Here is a 20,594-nt window from a genome sequence, read left to right on the forward strand (position 1 = left end):
TGAAACGCTCTCTCGACTTCAGAGACCTTTTGTGGCTCACAAGTGCTCTAGATAAAATGTAATATGCCTTTCCTAAAAATCATCTTTAAACTCCAAACAGAGAAAAGTATTCTCTTAGGTTATGTTTTCCTTAGTGGTCAGATACAGCCTATCTGTGAGGTCTTAAACCCCATGTAAATTTAATCTCTCTACCGATAGAAAGAACCAGAGACTTAGAAAACTTGTGTGAAAAACACAACCCCCCCCAAAGTAGTATTTCTACTCTCATGTAAATGTACAAAGAGAATTAATATAAACAGCTGCTTAAGTATTTGGAATCTATTACTGGTTTACAGTGAGAAACACATCAAATGACACACAATGTTAAGACTTTTAAACATACTTATAAAACCAGCTATTTATAAATAAACATAATTTAAAGAAAAATTTCACAGAACTCAATTCCAAAGGAATAAACTAGTGAGCTGTTTTCCCCCTCAGGACAGATTACCACCTAAGAATAAATATGTGTCATTGGTAAGTTACGGAAATGTGTTTGGCCACCATGATACTCCCAAATTACTTTGAAGACAAAAAACGTAAGGGAGGACAAAAGAATTCTGCTCTTCCTATAAAACCTGCTGATGGAGTGTCAGACAGCACCACCACCACCCCATCACAGTCAATCCAGATAAACAGAGGCATTGCCCCAAAATGAAGAGATCAAGTTTGGTATAAGATCCAGCTTACTTGGTGACACACAAGGACCTGAGTCCAATGCTTGGCACACAAAGTGAAAAGCCAAGCATGCTAGAGCACACTTCAAACACTAGGGAGGTAGAAATGGAGATCTGGGGTCCACTAATCAGCCAGCCTAGCCACACTGGCTAGCTCTACATCAAGGAGAGACCTTGTCTCAAAACACTGACCAGAACCCTATGAACGATACCAGATATTGTCTTCTGGCCTTCCCATGCACGTACGCATGCATGCATGCATGCCAGTTTAGGTTGCTGAATTTTAGAAAATATAATCATCCTAAAATTGGTTGCTCACCAAGTTAATAACTCTCTTTAAACGTTACTTACAGTCTTACATGTCAGTGTTCTCCAAACTTCCTCCTCAAGAGAGGTCAGGATACCAGCACTCCCAGAAAAAAACAAAAAAAAAAAAACAAAAAAAACAAATACAATTGCAGTAACAAGAAAAGACAATATTTTTACTTTGCCTGAATGTATTTAAGGATACATAAAAGTAATTAATCCTGATAATTCTGAAGACCTCCCAAAATAAATTAAATGGAATTTCATCTCATTGATTTTTGAAATTCTGAATTACTTTGAATTTTTTTGGCCAAGCGAATCAACACCTCAAAAGCCTTTTTACTTCAACGAGTATCTTGGATAATCCCTTGGGTATGAAGAAAGATATAAACTTCACCGGGGACTATGTTATAATATGTCTTATATTAAAACCTCTGTCATGGCATGTTTTATATTTTGTCGGCTCCCTAGATCAAAAATTGACAAAGACAGAGTAGATTTGTATTAGCCATGGGCCACACACTCTCCTTGCTAAGTATTGTTTTCTTTATTTGTATGTGTACATATATGTTTAATTCACCATAAATAATTTACCATTGTTTAAATGATAAATTTACTTAACAATTTCTGACTCTTGACTGCTGAAGAGAGAAATAAAGAGGCAGATGAGGAAACTAAGAGGCTGGTTGGCAGTGCTTCTGAGAGCATGCTGATTTTCACTTCTGTGATATTTGGTGCTCCCTGAAGCAGCCCATAGACTTTAGAGATGCCATCTTTTATATTTAAGTAAGAAAAAGTTGTGTTTTCAATATCTGTAACTACCCGGCCAGTTTTGCTTGCTATCACGCTAATTGATTACTTCCTCCTGCATCTGGACCAGAGATGGCCTCGAAGAAAGCAGCCCCTGAGCAGCTTTTTCCATGCAAAGAATCCATGGCCTTTTGGCAATGCACTGGTTAGAGTATTCTCCATTTAAAATGGGTAAAGCACTGACATTTCCCAAGCAAAACAGTAAAAGGACATCTGTGTGATTTGTAGAGATGAGGTGACCAAGTCTAGTTTTAGGAGCCCCCCAACCACAAAGAAGGAACCAATCCTACATGTGACATGGATTCGGCTCCTGTTGAACTGTTTTAACACAGCTTATTGGTTCTTGAAACTAAACTTGCCGGGTGTCTATTGACACTGAGAATGTGTCTCCCTTTTAACTAATTATAAGACCTTGCTTTTCTGGATTCTAGAAGGCTCTGTAAGGAGCCCAGAATCTCACTAAAGTAAAAATTGTCAACCACAGATCAGTTTCAGGACCCCGGTCACACTTTGTTTCTGATGCAATGAGGCTTCTGCTTATATAAACTTTATTTACAAATTTTAAACAAAGAAGCTTTGATAGCTGACCTGTTCTATGAGAACAGATGTATCATATTCTGCAACTTGTGTCTGTTTTTTAAAGAAATTACTAAAGGATAACATATAAGGAAAAATAATTTTTAGAAACAGTATTGATGGGTAAGCACCTCTGTGCCATAGCTGATAGCAATATAAAAACATTTGTCCACATGAAGATAACTCAGCAAGCAATTAATATATGAGAATGTGTAAAACCCTTGGTTCAATAAAAATTCTGTGATCTATACATTTTTGTTATGTTTTAAAATAAATACTATGAAGCTTTCCGTTCACGGTATTTACCCATCAGCATAAAGCAAAGGAGAAATTCTAAGCACTTCTGTCAGTGCCCTCAGGGACAAACCAATTCTCTTATAAATAACAGTGTGAGTTTGAAGTATCTGAGCTTTGAAGCTCCTCTAACATGTCTCTTTCTAAGGTAAATGTATGTTATTTTAAATATCAAACAAGCAATTGTTACAACTTGGGTAATTTCCCATCCTCAACTTATCTTCCTAGTTGAAAAATGTATTGTAAATAATCTATATCGTTTACAATAGGATACCAAGTATCCTATTGTTACCACAAACAGGATACTCTGATATAGAAGGAATGTTACCCAATGATATCTCACCACATTCTAAAATGGCCACCACACAATAAGCATAACTCAACTGAAACGATAAAATTACCATATTCTAAGGACAGACTGACATACAGTAGCTACCTTGCTTTCATACAAAATATGTTAACATTCCAGAATACACTTCAGAAGAACAGCTATGTACAGTGACCTCTCTAACACAGTGATACGGTTATCTTTAAAGAATTATAGACAATCAGATGAATAAAACTTCTGTGCATTGTGTATTGGAAGAATCAAGACTTTTCTACCCATGGACCTATGTAACGTAACAGAGTGTATTTTGAAATGTGACTTAATACACACTTATAAATAAGTTAAGACAAATAAAACCACGGATGATAAGGCCAGAAAAGAGACTGGAGGTCATCCAGCCCACGATTCTTCACCATGCCAACTCTTTCCATCATCATATAACTTTATCTTATCTCTTTTCTATAAAGAATTTGGTTGTAAATGTGTTTTAGTAGTGACAGTTCTTGCAGATAAATGCAAGATAAACCACATTTTGAAAAAAGAAATGTGTCCTAAGAACCACTAATAGGGTGAATATAAAGTCACATTCTTATCATAACATTACAGTCTATTTCACATCGTAAAAGAGATATTACTTCTCCGAGGAGCACAGAATTGTATTTGAAGAAGCTGGTTTACAACTCTAGTTTGTTGGGGTTTAAGAAGAAAGGGGCCAGCAGGTCAAGAGTTGACAGAAAAATTGTTTAGAATCTGTGTTGGATGGCAAAAACTAGGGCAGACATGTCTTGTGTGCAGTGGAGGAAAGCTCCCAGTTCATAGACTAGAAGAATTAATTGACTAAGAAGGACTTAAATCATGATGATTAAGAACACAGAGTAGGCCTTAAGCTCAGTAGCACTAGAACGAAAATAGAATTCAGTGCAGAGGAAGGAGAAAAGTACAGCCAGTTATTTCCAAAAAGAGCTGTACTCTTAGTATACAGTCCAGCTAAGCGGTCTTCAACTCCCAGTGTGGGAAATGTTCCTTTACTTCCCCCGATCTTAACGTTCAAAAGAAAAAGTCAGTGATACCACAGTCTCCTTGAATTTTGAGCACTTTGTAATTAAGAGAAATTACATGCTAATAGAGAAATAGCTGAAAACCCTGTTATTTGTGTGTCCTCCAAATCAAGTGAAGACTGTTGACAATGTCATTTTTTTAATTTATTTTTTTTATTCACTTTACATTCCTACCACAGGCCCATTTCCTTCTCTCCTCCCTGTCCCTCCCTTATAAATCCCTCCTCCCATTGCCCCTCCCCTTCTCTCCAGAGAAGGGGAAGCCCATTTGCCCTGGGAAATCTAGCCCCAATAGGACTAAGCACATCCTTTCTCACTGAGACTGAACCAGGCAGTCCACGTAGGAGAAGGGGCTTCAGTGACAGGAAACAGAGTCAGAGACAGCGCCCATTCCAATTGTTAGGGGATCCACATGAAGACCAAGCTGCACATCTGCTTCATATGTGTAAGGGGGGGTGGTGGTCTAGGTCAGGCCCCTGAATGCTCTTTGGTTGGAGGTTCAGTGTCCGTGAGCCCCATGGTCCCAGGTGAGTTGACACTGTAGGTCTTCTTGTGGTGTCTTTGAGCCCTCTGGCTCTCTTAGTAAGCTGTGTTATGAGTCTTAGTACATAAACCACTCCAGGCTTCTGGATGGTACTCCCGGATCCTAATGTGACACACTCTAGACCAGACTTAAAAGAGGTCCTTTCGATTTTAGTGTATCCAGTTGTGTTTGCAGATGCTTCCCAACTTAGACATGTTTACATTATTTACATTCCATGAAAGGCATATGCGAGGTTAATTTAAATAGGAAAACATTTTGTTTTTTGTAACCCTTCAAAAGATGTTGCTTGGAGTATGCTTTTAAGAGAAATAGTTACTCCTCATTCATATTTCAGTCTTCTGTAGTCCAGCATAACGTAGCCACAAATATTTATGTAACTATCCAATTGTGTGACTCTTCCAGTATATAATGTGTGTGTGTGTGTGTGTGTGTGTATGTGTTAGTAGAAAAAGAAAGAAACCTGTTTTAAAAAATTTTTAATGTAAAACATTTCTTATAGACAGAAACCACAGTATAGTTTATAAACCTCTGTGTAAATAACTATTCTCCAATCAGACCAATTTCTTAGCCCATCATCAAAGTGTTTAGAATATTACCTAATACTTAGCTAGGTGGGTAGTTGCATGTTCACCACTGACCACAACTCAGATTGCGAATTAGTAGCTTGGAGTGGAGAGATGACTCAATGGTTAATAGACCTGCATAGAATCTGAGTTCACCTCCCAGTACCAACCTGATACCCTCTGCAAGTACTAATACTCATAGGTACCTCTCTCTCTCTCTCTCTCTCTCTCTCTCTCTCTCTCTCTCTCTCCATATATATATATATCACGTGCACACACACACTTAAAGAATAGTAACTACATTTTTAATGATTACTGCAAGCAAGTAGTTGCTATGAGCTCTAAGTGAGTGAACTGAACCCAGAAGGTGCCTCAAAAATGTTTTGGTGGAGGGTAAGCATTTATAGGGTACTTGGTTTCACTAGTCTTTGGCCAAAGTATGTTGAATACCATAGCTTATTCCAGAAAACTACCCTTTAAGGTGCTAGTCAAAGTGAATAAGAAATGTGTACATGGTCACATAGCTAACATCCTAGTGAAGGTGAGTATTGCTGTAATAAAGCACAATAGTGAAAACAAACTGGAGAAGAAAGTGTTCATTTGACTTATGCTTTCACATCACAGTTCATCATCCAAGAAAGTCAGAGCAGGAACTGAAACCAGGCAGGAAGTTAAAGGCAGGAGCTGATGCAGAGGCACTGGAGGGATTTTGCCTACTGGCTTGCTCCTCATGGCTTGTGCAGTCTGCTTTCTTATAGAACTCAGGGCCATCGGCCCAGCGATGGAACCACCCACAACAGGCCGGGCTCTCCTGCATCAATCACTGATTAAGAAAATGCTTTACAGGCTTGCCAATAACCAATCCTGTTGAGGCATTTTCTCAACTGAGGCTCCCTCCTCTCTGCTGACTCTAGCTTGCCTCGAGTTTACGCAAAACTAGCCAGCACAGCTACTAAGACTCTATTACAGAATTTAAAGTAGGACCCATGCATTCTAACCCATGCACATATCTTTCACTCACTAATTTATTTCTCCTTCATTTAATCTATTACTTGCCAGTAGAGAAGTCACTCTGCATCAGAGGAAAATCCAGGTAGATGCAGGAGTTGAAAGGCATTTGTGCAATGGACATGCCTTATGCATCGTTGCATGTGACTGTATAAGGTGGACTGCAAGACATCCAGAGGCCTAGCTAGCTTTGTCTAGGTAGGTAACTAGGACCAACTTCTTCGCCATCTTTCTTGAGTTCATTGCGTCGAATTTCATATCCACAAGGGCTCTGTGAAGCACCTGTTTCCTACAATCCTACATGACAGAGGGGTCACCCCAAGAAGAGATGTGAGGACATCTTTTTTCCCCTCTCTTTCTTTTCCCCTTTGTTTCCTTATGTGCAGTGTGGTCCAAGCCATATTCTGTTGGAACTCTTCTAAGAATTGCAGTTCTGAAAGCTTTGACTGTGGGAGGCATTATTTATAGACCTTTGTGGTTTTAAGAGGGGAAAAGTAGAGCTTCCAAGCTGAGTACTACTAGGAAGACTGCCTTCCCTCCACTTTAGCCAAATACTGTCTTCACCAGTACATTCTCTTATAATGCCTTATAAAATGTTTCTCTTGCAACATCGCATTAAGAAACCTGCCAGTTTCTAAACCCGGCTCTTTCCTAGCCTATATAAAATCCGTGCGTCTATTAACAGGAGATTATGTATTAGGCTTTTGGAAGGACATCTTAATAGGAACTGTTTGGCCTTAGTATCAGTGACCCATCTGCAAAGACTTTAGTACACAAGGGATTCTTTTCATAAGTCAGAGAAACCCGAGTCTCATCGCTCTTCGGAACCACTGCTTCTAACCCATGTTCCACGTTGACAGCCCCCCTTCTCAAGCTCTCTCACAGTACAGCCTCGCATCCGCGTTCTAAGAAGTAAAAAGGGGAAAGGTTAAAAGGCCTCAAAATGAAACCAGCACATAATCTTTGCAGAGCCCCCACATAACATTGGCTCTCGTTGACCAGATTTGGTCACATGGCCACCCCAGCAGCAGAAAAGGTTGACAAGGGGGGACCCCTTTAACCAAACATGTTACCTTCCTGTTCACAGTGGTATCATCACACTAAGGAAGAAGAAAATGGACATTGTGTGGTGTCCATCTCATGTACCACTTTCCCACATATGAGTCAAGCAAAGCGTTCTGTGGGATTCCACGGAAATGATGTTGGAAGTTAAAGAGAACATGCTGGCAAGGAGGACACCAAATTCAGTGTGAAGGAAGTGCTGAAGAGGGGTAGATATCTACCCCTTTACAGGGGAAGGCCCCTTTGTACAAAGTACATCCACTTGTACCAAGGAGCTAAATTCCCTGTCCATGTACTACAGGAAGAGCATGAAGGAAGCAGTCTATGGGATATGCAGTTTTAAACAACTATTTTAAAACATGCAAGTTACCTGGCATTATGCTTCTCGACTTTTGACGGATTCTGAATACTCTTATGTTATTGGTTAAAAACAAAATATATGAGGGTAAAAGCACAGAAAGTATGAAAAATAAATTTTGCTCCTTTGAAAATATTTGACAGAGAATCAAAACAACAGTGGAATACCTACAATGATGGCAGAAAACTTATAGGTGCCACACTGTATGTCCTTCTGCCAACGTGTGGTATCAAAGAACAGGAGCTTGCTCTCTTACAGTTATGAAGGTTAGAAATCTGTCATCAGCCTCAGTAAACGGGAGATATTGATGGTTCTGTTTCCTCCACAGGCTGGGTCCTTGCCTTCTCCAGCCTTGGGTGGCTCTCCTGGCACAACTTCTCTCACTTCAGATAGCCCGTGTCTGTTCCCACTGTCATTTGCCTAACTCTCATCCTCCTGAACGCCCGTGGACCAAACAGATTAGACAGACCACCAGACATTCCAGAAAGCTCACCCCGAGTCAGTTCCTAACTTGATCAAATCTTCAATGACTTTCTTTCCAAGAATTAAAAGACACAGACATCTTGGAAGGCATAATCCCCCCCCCCCCGTGCCTTACAAAAAGAAGTATTAGAAAGGCAAATTAATATCTAATCTCAACAGAAAGATTGCACTGAAGTCACACTGTTGCTGTTTTGGTGTGATCATAGTCTAATCTAGAGTCAAAACAGAAAAAGCTCTCCACAAATGAGAGGGAAACTAATGACCAGCACTGTTGGTTGTTAGGTTATGGTTCAAAACTCTCCGCAGAAAAACTATCTTCTGCCTGTGAAATCTCTACCTTTTCTAATCATTCTTTTCAATTTTGTTTCAGAGAAACAAGACAGCAATGCAAAAATTGAAACTATGAAGTCTCTGGTAAAAAGTCTCCCACCACCAAATCATGACACCATGAAAATCCTCTTCAGACATCTAACCAAGTAAGTTACATGAGTTTTTGAGTATGTTGTATTATAGATGTTACCTAAATGAAGAACATTTATATTTCTGAGACAAAGGTTCTCCAATGTGTCCATCAGAGATCGTTACTTTGAGCTAATCCCAAGTTTCATTTGTAACCAGAAAACATACTCAGGATAGAAAAAAACTAAAAAGAGAACTTCTGAGGGTTTTTATTTTTTAACATGAAAATGTTTGCTGACTGACTTTTAGAACCGTTATCAGGGCCGATTATGGGCCATGTCAACATTGCTATCTATATCATGGTATAAGCATGAAGTGATTGAGACAAGTGTTAAACTACAGTTCCACAATATACCAAATTCAATGACCAAACAGACATGACTTACAGTCTCTGAATTTCACTTTGATAAGGCACTATTCATATAATCAGTTGGAGAGATGTATCCCAGGAAAATGGCAAAATAAACATCCAGAAGCCCAAATTATCTTGACACTAGTGAAAAGCAGAAAGCAGACAGAAAAGGGTGGCATCGATTAAGTAAGGAAGGTGGTCCCAGGACCTGAAGTCTTATCACATGGGTCCTTGTGGATTGAGGAAAGGCCTAGATTCTATTGTAAATACAAGGAGGAGCCACCAAAGAGGCTAAACTGAGGCTATGGGATGCTGGAGCGGTCTGGTGGGAGAGTGTGGGTGGGTAAGGGAATACTCTCATACAGGCAAAAGGGAGGGGGAGGACAGATGTGGCATGGGGAGTTTTTGGAGGGGTAACTGGGAAGTGGGATATCATGGGATGGGGGGCTTTGGAGGGAGTAACCGGGAAGTGGGATATCATTTGAGACATGAACGAATAGAATGATTAATTTAATAAAAAAAAAAAAAAAGATTGCTCTGACTCCTGAATGGAGAAGAGACTACCAATGTGAAAGCAGGCATGCCATTGGCTGGAATCCCTAGTAGTTTAGGCAACATGAAAACAACATTAGAGAGGTGGTTCTCAAACGGTGGGTCGTGACCCCTCATGGGAGTCAAATGACCCTTTCACATAAGACCATTGGAAAACACAGATATTTACCTTACAATTCATAACAGTAGCAGAATAAGTTATGAGGTAGCAATGAAATTAATTGTATGGTTGGGAGGGTCATTACAATATGAGGAAGTGGATTAAAGAGTAAGCAGCATTGGGAAGGTTGAGAACCATCACCTTAGAGAGAAATGAGTCAAGAAATCATACAAGTAGGTCAGGTTGGGTGAACTGTTGCTTGTGGTATGATGTGGAAAGGAAGGAGAAATGAGGGGTGCCACTTTGGGTTTCTGCTTAGGCAAGATGAGAAATGATAGCATCGCATACACAGATGGGCAAAGCAGGTTTGAGAGCCCCATTCTGTCCATGTTGCATCTGAAACAACAGTTATTGCTTTCTGTTGACACCTTTAGTACGGCACAGTATGACACGCGCGGTGACATCTGAGCTCTCACTCTACGTGCATTGCATCAGTGTACTGCTCACAGAACAGTCAACCAAAGCTGTGGGTTTTGCTGTGTGAGATTAAAGTTGCTTAATCGCCCAAGTCACTATGTAGGATGAATAATTTCCAAAAACTATTCAACTAATCCATTCAATTATTTTTAATTGTGAATGTAATACATGCAACTGCACACAAAATACATGAGTAAGGAGCAGTGATGAATATACATTAAAAAAAGTGAAATGCCTCTCAGTCATCCTTAGCTTACTGAGCAGAAGTAGCTAACGCTATTTTATGTACCCTTTCAGACCTGTTTCTAAGCACATGCAAACATACGTGTATGCTGATTCTGGAGCTACAGCACATAGCCCTGCACACATTATTCTGCATCTATTTACAACCCATGTATCGCCTTCGACTTCACTGAACAGACCCATCTTACCACTTTAATGATAATGCTCCAAGGGTGGTTAGGTCATAGCTCGTGAAAGTAGTCACTGCATTAGAGAACACAGAATAACCTAATGCATCGTGTTTGTTGTTCTCTCAAAGTTCTGAGCATCCGTTAGTGTTAGGATGCAGGATACAATGGAAGATCTTGGCTCTTAAATGATTAGAAAAGAAAGGCTTAGAGCCAAATCCTTGGTCTATACACTGTTTCAGTTATGGCCTCAGACCATCTACAGCTAGATTTAATAATATACCATACCTGGTAGTCATGAGAATGAATATATATATATATATATATATATATATATATATATATATATTCTGTCTAGCACAAGATTAACTATTCCTGATATGTTATTATTTTCCTCTCAAGAGTTTTACCCAACATGAAAGGGGTTTTCAAGTTATAGTTAAAAACTAGAGTTCCTACTAATTCTGAGTGGACCAAGTCAAAAGACAAATCAAAAATTACATTATTTAATACTAAGATATACCTGGCCTTAGAGCTCTTGAGAGATATCCATTACTTAATCTTAATTATTTCTCTTTTTTTAACTGAAAGGAAAATAAGAATAAGGTGAAGAGTAGAAACTTTTTTTAAAAAAAATGAATAAAATGAAGACACTAAAAATTGGCTACCTTCCTTCAGAAGCACAGAATCTATGTAGTTGGGATCAGGATTCTTTATGGCTAGGCATACAGTTCCTATATAAATCAGCATGTTTCTGATATCTAAATGGGCTTTCTAATGTAGTTGGAGCCTTTGTTTAGTTCAATAAAGCTGGAAATAGATATTTTAAATTAAGATTTTTAGATAAGATTATTGTGTTACTTCAAAGCATTCACATTTTGAGATTTATCATTATGGGTGAGAAAAAAATGTGTTATTCATCAGCCACCCTTTCTTAGATGATGTGGCCACATCCCATCCAGCACCAGTTTATAAACTGGGCCTAATTATGCATACATGTGCATACACAATTATATCTTGTTAAGTCTTCTTTTAAATTTTTGATAGTCAGTTGTAGCATGTCTTCAAGGCTTGAGAGGACTAAATAGAAAGTTTGTTTAACTAGAATTTTAATATATCTATGTTTGAAAGAATCATTAGACTTATTATTTCTTATTCTTGGTGCATTTGGTAGTTCATGTGCAGTTCATTTGGTAGTTCATTACAAAATATGTGTGCATTTCAAGTTTAGTGAGAGGGAGGAAACATGAATTCCCAAATTTGACTTGAACACCATACTTCTACAGTCAACAGAGAAAACTACAGTTTCCAGAACTGTGAGTTAAACTCTGCTCTCAAAGCAGAGAAGCTACCAACTGGGAAAGCTTGCTTCAGCACAGCTGGACCAGAAGGTGGAGGGAAATCATCCTATAAAAGCCAGAACCTTTACAGGGATGTGATTATACTAAGCATGACCTTATTTAATGACTGTTTAAGATAAAGAGTATCCGGGTCCAAAGTCCTCATTCTGAATTGAATTCAAAGTCAAATCCTATGCTCTCTTTCTCGCTCTGTGTTTAACCCTCGCAAAATAAAGGGAAAGATGTCTTCTTAAACAATATCAGAAACAGCTTTCACAGTTATGTAGCATTGCAATTTCAGGCTTCTCCCTATGGAGAACTGCATGCTTCTAGGATACAGAGATGAGAGAAGCAAAAATTATGTGGATTCTTCATGTGAAGATCTTAAAATCGGGGCCAATTTCTATCATCAGAGCTGGAGAGAGAACACTCAGAATAAACAGTCATCTGAAAAATACTACCAGTCAAAGCATTTACTAATGGCCACTTCCATAAATTAACATTACAATGCTTGGACCAGTAAGGGCCTGGGACACCTTCTGAATCACCATGTAAGGCCCAAGTGCTACCTCTATAAAATATGTTACAGAAGATTAAAGATAAAGCTAATGGGGTAAAGGGTAGAAAAAAAATGGCCTATTTACTAGTGAGTAGTAGTTGAGGAGCATGGTCCAACTAAAAGAGGTAAGTAAGAAGTACGGTCACTAATGTGTATACAACACACAGACACATGACAGTCTGTGTGTAGAAGAGTCATCTGACAACTGAGTCTCAGCTGGCAGAGATTGGAGGAAAGAAACTCATGACGCCATATTAATAGTTGTAGTTCGAGTTCAGTACAGGGATGAATTGGACCAAATCTTAAGGGAACAAAGAAACCAGGCTTTTGGAGTCCGACAAAATTAAAATACCCAGATTTACTTTGTGGCTTACAGTTAGAAAAGCAAAAGCAATCTCAGAATTTTTTTGGAGGGGGTAGTGCAAAAGAACACTTATTTCTCCACTTATGGATACATTATTCAGCGAAAGTAAAAAATGTCTTAGAATTTAACAGTAACTTGTATAATTAGAGGTTCATACATGAAGTTCAATCTCAAGCAAAAGAAAGAAAGAAAGAAAGAAAGAAAGAAAGAAAGAAAGAAAAAAGAAAGAAAGAGAAGGAATGAATTCAAGCATGTCTGAAAATATCCTTACCAGAATATATTTGTTGGTGACTTTTAGGTGCAAATAAACATTATAAAAATTGTGCATTATAAAAGAGATTAAAAGGGTAGTTTAAAAATCTTCTAAGAAAATTGCCCAGCTGTTCATGGGATTCTAGGATGAAAAAAAAAATGTTCTGAGTGAACAGGCATATCTTATGGAAACATGCTAATTGAATGCCATGTTAAAAGGAGAGACTGTTGAGCTATGGCTACTTCATGAGAGTGGGCTGATATTTAAAGTCTCTGTGGTCTTCATAGATATTAAATAAAATATTCTGCAAAAGCACATCTGAGGCAACTTAAATGATGATGACCTAGAACTGGAAGGGTTGTGTACGGAAACCGTGGCAAGGAAGTACTGCATCCATCGTCTTTAGAACAGCACCGTGGGCATTTCTGATACGCAGTGGGGGGTTAGATATGGTTAACCATGAACTTCAAAACCCAGGCAACCCTCTTCTCTCCTTCCTCTGGTCCTCAGGAGTGAGCAGTGGGGGCTCATTTCTGTCCATCCAGTTCTTGGGCTGCTTAGATTTGCTGTGCTTTGGAGCAGGATGTGTTTTTCTATGCTGTCTTCTGGCACTGCACTCTTTTTTTCTGAACACTTTGGTCCTCCACCCAACCACAACACCTGATATCCAAAGATTTGCAGGCTATGGATATTTTTACTGGAAAATGACAAATGTGTACAAATTGTTATTCTCTCCCTTTCCCTCTCTCCCTTCCTACCTCCTTCCATCCCTCTATCCTTCCATCCCTCACTTTCTCTCTGTATTTCTTTTCTTCAGGGACAAAGGTAGCAAGTTGTTTGGAATAAGCTGGAAACATAATGCTTTCTTTGCCTGTGTGTGAAATGTTCCTCATCTCTTGGAAGAGCTCATGCACTTCCAATAAAATTAATTACTTAGATTGTGAGGTGAAGCAATGGTTTCCATCTCCTCATGGGGATTATAAAACGTCTACTTAGGCGACATCTTGGCACAGAATTTATAAGATTGTGAACTGGGTACCAAGGTGCTGTGATTCTTTCCTGTGCTGTACGCTTATTCTAGAAGAAGGCTTTGGAGATAAACACTCGCACCTGGAGTGAAATGATGACTGTGGATCTTTAGATTTATAACTAAATAAAGAGAAGAAAGCAGGAAACTTACAATGGTTACTATCCTATACATCCTGTCTTCTGCTGTTGATCAAGGTTCATCCCGTGGGCATATTTGCCTCTGAGACACAGAAGTTTTTAGCCATTTTCTTCTTCATCAAGATTCTTGGCTTTATCCTAATGGAAAGAACTAGGAATTTGGAACTTGGATTAGAAGAAAGGTTACAGTCCCAATCTCAGTCCTTAGAAGCACAGAGCATTGAGAAGAAAAACAAATACCTTTAATGGTCTTTTTATTCATGTTTAAAATATGTTAAATGAGTTATTGCTTGTTTGTTTGTTAATTGCAAAACCCTACCTTCCACTTCCTTTATAAAATTCTAATGAATATCTGTTAGATTCTATGTCCTACAGGAAATAGTGGATTAACAAATTCTCAAGCTTAGACAAAAATCTACTCTACTTCCTGTTTTTGTCAGTGAGATTTTATTAAAACAACATTCATGTACCTAATACCTAACTTGTTACAGAAGAAAAGGTGTTTGGCCACTGAATTCAAGGTTCAAGGCATGCCATTCAGTCAGTTCCCCTAATTGCACGACACGCATCATCCCAGTCACACAAATAACCCCACCGCCAAGGCATCCTAAATAATAAGAAGCCCTGGATGGTTACAGGAGCCTCTGCAGGGCTGTGATAATTTTCCTACTCGTCCTCCCTCCTTTCTCTTAATATGCCGGTTTTTTATCTAAAAAAATCAGGGAAATGCTGCATCCTTCAACAGTGTCTTTGAAAACAAGTGTCAAAACCCACTGATGCTTCTGCACGTTTCTCACACTTACAAATAGCACTTTTTGGAAGGGGCAGTGACAGGGCTGCCACTTGCTGCCACCTTTCTCCTTTTTAAATGGAAAGCACTGAACCCAGATGCCCAACCACAGAAGACAGTCTTCCAGAAGTGGCATCTGGCTTCCTGGCAAGCCCTTCCAGAGAGCTGTTTGGGGAGTGTTGCCTTGTCTCTGGAACTGTCACGTGTATCTGACACCATGGCCTCCCTGGCTGGCAAGTCCAAACAGCTGCCAGTTTCTTTTGGTTCACCTTTAATTCTGAGAAACTACTTCACTCATTTTCATTCTTACTGAATTTGTTTTTTTCCCTTTTGCCCTTAAGAATCCCAGGACAACTTAAGTACCCCTCTGCCTTCTGCGCAACCATGTCTTCTGTCTTTTGAATTTGAATGAAATCCTCAACCATTTAATCTCACATTAAAGTGGGTTGCTTTTAACATATTCAGTGGCTACTTCTTATCAGTGAAATTCACTGTAAACTGTGGGGTTGTTGCCTGAAAAGAAAAGCAAAACATTCCATCCAAGTAATTTATTATGGTCTGTACACAAGACATGAAAGTATTCTTGACATTTGTATATTATTTCATTAAATCATATTGGCTCCCACACATTCTTGATCCATGTTACAGCAAGAACAAAAGAATAACCTAGGACTAGAAGATGAAAAACAACAAGACCATTCATGGGGGTGTGGGTGGGGGCTTTACCAACAGCTCCCACTTTGGGAAACTAAATTTTTTTGAAGTAGCTTTCTTTTCTGTTAATATATACCTGTTAATATCTATTTTTTAATTGTGAAGCATCTGTGGGGCTTGTGGATAATTGTGAGGAACAGAGTCCAATGGTAGCCCACGCGACAGGAAGCACTGACAAGGTGCTAACAAGTCCAGCAGCATTACCCAGAATGCAGAGGGGAAAACAGAAGTTAGAGCTGCAAGGTGACATCCAGGAATAGTTAAGATAGGGTAACTGAAAATTTCCATGTTGTTGGTTTCTTCTTCTTCCTCTTCTTCTTCCTCTTTTTGCTGCTTCTTCTTCCTCTTCTTGCTTCTTCTTCTTCTTCTTCTTCTTCTTCTTCTTCTTCTTCTTCTTCTTCTTCTTTGTCATCATCATCTTCATCTTCATCTTTGTCTTCTCCTCCCCTCCTCCTCTTCCTCTTCTCCCTCCTCTTCCTCCCCTCCCTCTCCCTCATAGCCCCTCCTCCCCTTTCTCCCCCTTATAGCCTCTCCTCCTTTCCCTTTTCCCTCTCCTCCTCCTTCTTTTCATGCAAGAACAAAGTGCAGATTCTGTATAAGATTTCAGATCTCAGGGCTATAAAGTCTAGGCTGGAAAGTGACTAGAGTGTAGTAATAGACAGGAGGAAATCTCAGCCATAAATAAGATCTGGCCTATGTCCAGTAGCAGACTGGACCCATGCTTGACTTTAAAGCACTTTACAACTAAGATTTCATGGGCTTAACCTGAGTGAGAGTCTCTGGGGACAAAGGCTCGGGTCAGGCCACTGGGAAAACAGCTTTGGAATCCTCTGCCTGGCAGTAAACTCCAATTTTAGATTGGAATTTGGGGGTTAGAGGACATAACTCGCTAGCATGCAAAAGTCTGGGTTCTATTCCTAGCTTCTCAAAAGAGTAAAATAAAATTTTAAGACTATTTTCTCTTCAGCTCAATAATATTTGGGGGCTCTATAATATTTACCCAGATTCTTTTGCTTACATGCAAAGGAAATTCAAAAGCATAGCTCACAAGATCTGCACAGAGACTCTCAGATCTCCCTTCTTTTAATTTCATCTCCTAAGTCTGCCTACACTCTTTGTAACTGAGCTGTTTTCCCAACATCCCTTCTTTCACCATCTCTTCCTGCCTGTATCACCATTAGCCTCAAATTCTTTCCATTGTCCTTCATTATAGAAGCACTCTTCCAGGTCAAAGAACTATTGCCCACGTTATTCATCTGCTCATGTATTCATATATATATATATATATATATATATATATATATATATATATTTGGTATCAAGTGTATTTGCTAGACATGTATCCATGCTGAGCTGGAAATAGTTTTACCAGGAAAGCAGTAAGTGTCTTGGATGTAAGGACCTTTGTTCATCTGTGGTACTGATGTCCCTGCCCACGTCTGGAAATGTTCCCATCTCAGAATCACATTCTTGGGTACTATATTCTAACTCCCCTCTTCTGACTGCAATTTACAACCTAGTTGAACTTTATCAGGCATTCAGTTGGTCTGTCCATCACAATGAGTAAGCTTCGGCTCTTTTCATTTTCTCCCATTGTCACTAACACACGTAAAACACTGAGGTACAACAGAACTTCTGTGGAGAGAGCAAAGCACGCTGGTACCCAGACACTAACTAAACGCCTTTTCATGTACTACTCTTCATAAATTGCTAGTCATGCAACCCTGCCATGTCTTCCCTTTATCAGCTTTGTTCACTCATTTGTTTATTTTATTTATTGATTTTCATTTGTTTCCCATAGTGTTGAGATAGGAAAAAATAAATAAATAAAAGAAGCTGCCCTAAAGAACATTTTAAAATGTGTGCTCTGCTCTTGGGCATCAAATTACAATCAATTTGTTCACATAGTGAAAAGGCATGAAAAAGGAATACCTTACTTAAATTTAAGTTGCTTTCATTTGGACACACACACACACACACTTCATGTCACAGAAACCATTTTCCTCTCCGGGGCATCTTTTTTCTAACAAGAACACGCACTTGCCCTGTTGGCTTCCAGTTTATTGACTGTCTTCCACTTTCCTTCTCCAGTGCAGAGGTGTATTTCCCTAGTGCTGAGCCTCCAGCCATCAAAGATGGATCACAAGCTCTATTCCTCCTGGTTAGGATGAAGCAGTCTCCACAAAGCTAGTGAGCCATTTTACTGCATGTTTTGTGAAATTTTTCTAGCCAGGAGAAAGAAGAAATAAAGTACATATTCTGAGCTCTCTAACCTCATTCTTTCGCCATCATAGTGAAAACAGGCAATTCCTAGAGTGCCAAGCCCCTAGGGCAATTCATACTTCCCTGGCAATCATAGAATCTTGGTCCAAATCTTCAAGGGAATTTGTCCTTCATTTGCCCTTCTTCCTATAGGCATCAATAAGATGGTCTGTTTTGTCCATCCTTTAGCACATTCCTTTATCTTTGCATAGGAACTCTCTCCCTAGGATAAACTATGAGCAGAAGGCTGCCAAAAGAAACCAAAGCAGTAATCATTGTCACATCTAGCAATTTCTGATCCCAATGCACTTTAACCCAGGAAGCACTAGTACAGAAGAAGCATGCACTTGTAGAGAGCACTGGAGAAAACTGAATGGGGAAGGAGATGACCAGAGGGGGGCGTTCTGTTCATCACACAGCCACTTGAAAAACAAAGCTAATTAGCAGTCTGCAGCCACACAGTGCATCAGTTTAATACAAGAAGTGAACAATACTTTACCTAATTGAAACTCCAGAGCTGACTTAGGTAGGCTGTATGCAATTACACAGATTGGAAGTCAGCCAGGACACCGAGGTTAACAATCTCTCCTTTCACAAAGGGCACCACAGGAACCTTAATGACCACAAGTGGTGAGGGCCCGCCATCCTACATCCTGTCCAAAGAGCTCACCTCTCAGCCCAGGATCCATCAGATGGACTTAATGGTGATGACTAATTGGCTAGAAGAGTGCCCTCTATTGGCTCAGCTGCAGTGCCCTGTAACTAACTCACAAGACTCAGTCAGCAAACAGGTTTGAAGGACTAGAGTGGAGAGCAGAAGGATTGGATTGAGATGGTTGAGGAGAGAGAACATGTCAAAGATGCTAGGTGGAAACCAGAAGGCTCCTGTGGCCATGAGCATCTTTAAAGGAAGTTGTTATAAAGTAAGCCACCTGCAGGATTTGATTTGAAAACTATGGACTCTGATTCAGCCGGTCTAGCACAGGCCCCGAGAATCTGCCTAAGAAGCTTTCTAGGGGAAAGTGCTGCTAGACTGGGGACCAAACTTTCAGAAACCAAGTTATGCGGGAAAGAAAAGAAATTCTCTGTAAACAAAGGAGAGACTGGCAAGGAGAATGTGATCTTGAAAACACAGTATAACACCCAGAGTTATACAGTTTGTGTCACTTGTCTTAGGAACCGAGTGAAGCAAAAACTAGGAAAATCCAAATTTCAAATGGAATCTAAACTCCATGCCACGATGGTTTGATAGTGAAGAAAGGGAAGGATGAATTTGGCCCTTGAATCTATCTCACTAGTGAGAGTCACCTACCTGACCAGAACTAAGTTCGTGTTCCTCAGACACTGGCTATACCAACAAGGGGAGCCAGCAATAGGCCTGTTACAATACCTAAGGACCAGCATCACTGAGCTTTCAAAACGAGACAAAGAAAGACAGGATACAGGATTACAGAACCTCAAAGCTTGATTAACCAGTGGTCCGTTAAGGAAGGGGAAAGATTCCAGAGTTTCTAAGTGCCGGTAAGTGAACAGGCCATGTTTTTAAGCTTATTGAAGGCAAACAGCCTAAGAGGCTTTTATGACGAAGCATAGATGTGCTATTAAGAAACCTAATTGTTGATGGCATTGACAATTATGTTCTTTAGTTATTTCCTAAGTAGTTTTTGGAGTAAAATCTACGTATTTTGTGACTTTTTAATGATAGAAGCTACTGATATTTGAGAAGAGAGACAGATAGATGAAAGTAATAACATGGTTCTCTCCACTTAGACATACTGCAAACTGCTGAAAACTAGGAAAGGTACATTTTAAATATTCATATATCCTCACATATGTGTTAGCCTCATAGCTACAAAGTGCTATGACTTGTAGTTATATATACTATAAAGGATGTTATATATATTATATATAATCATTTGGAATATTATTTGGAATATATAATCAGTTGGAATATCAGCTATCTAAAGCTAGGCAATAGGTGCCTATACCAGAAGAATGCAATATTCTCAGTGAATCTGTGTTATGGACCATCTATTTTGTGGTTCATCATCAGGTAAAGAGAGCCAAGAAGATTAAGCAGCGTAAAATTGGAAATCGAGGGATACGCTTTTGCATAGCTACCAATCTAATGGGGTAAGGGTTTAAGAAAAGTGACAAGATAATTACTGCTAAGTAGAACTTGCAATTGATGACTCAACTAGTGAAAGCCCAGCTGTGACCAAAAGAAGAAGCAATTCCAATGCACAGAGTGACTGGGGAAGAAGGTGGGGCTCAGGAAAGTTGGAACCTGATGCCTCAGGCAATAAAGAAGCAACACAGGTTATTGAGCAGTTAAAGAAGATGCGTTCTGGAGCTAGAGAAATGGGTCAGTCATTAAGAGCATTTGCTGCTCTTGAAAAGGCCCAAGCTCATTCCCAGAACCTGCATGGTGACTCACAACCATGTGTCATTCCAATTCCAGGGGAGTCTCACACCTTCTGACTTCTCTGGGAAGCAGGCATCCGCATGTCACACATGCACACATACAAACAAGAAGGGTTTTGTATGTGTACATAAAATAAATAAATCTTATAAAATTTAATAAATAATATAAGTCCAATTTACTATTTAAATGTCTCAAATAATCTAGTGCTACTGTAAAATAAATCTAGGAACAGGAGGTCCAAAAGAGTCTGGAGCAAAACTGGAA

At 39.4% G+C, this 20,594-nt stretch overlaps 1 protein-coding gene across 1 annotated transcript in view; it reads left to right on the forward strand.

Moving 5' to 3' along the window:
• Arhgap15 (Rho GTPase activating protein 15) overlaps positions 1–20,594 on the forward strand; it is a 585,234-nt gene that overhangs the window by 524,355 nt on the left and 40,285 nt on the right. The window contains exon 13 of the mRNA XM_034495451.2: positions 8,477–8,582. Within this exon, the coding sequence (XP_034351342.1) occupies positions 8,477–8,582 (106 nt within the window). The remainder of the gene's footprint in view (positions 1–8,476; positions 8,583–20,594) is intronic.

The sequence above is a fragment of the Arvicanthis niloticus genome, chromosome 2, assembly GCF_011762505.2.
Source record: "Arvicanthis niloticus isolate mArvNil1 chromosome 2, mArvNil1.pat.X, whole genome shotgun sequence".
NCBI classification, from domain to species: Eukaryota; Metazoa; Chordata; class Mammalia; order Rodentia; family Muridae; genus Arvicanthis; species Arvicanthis niloticus.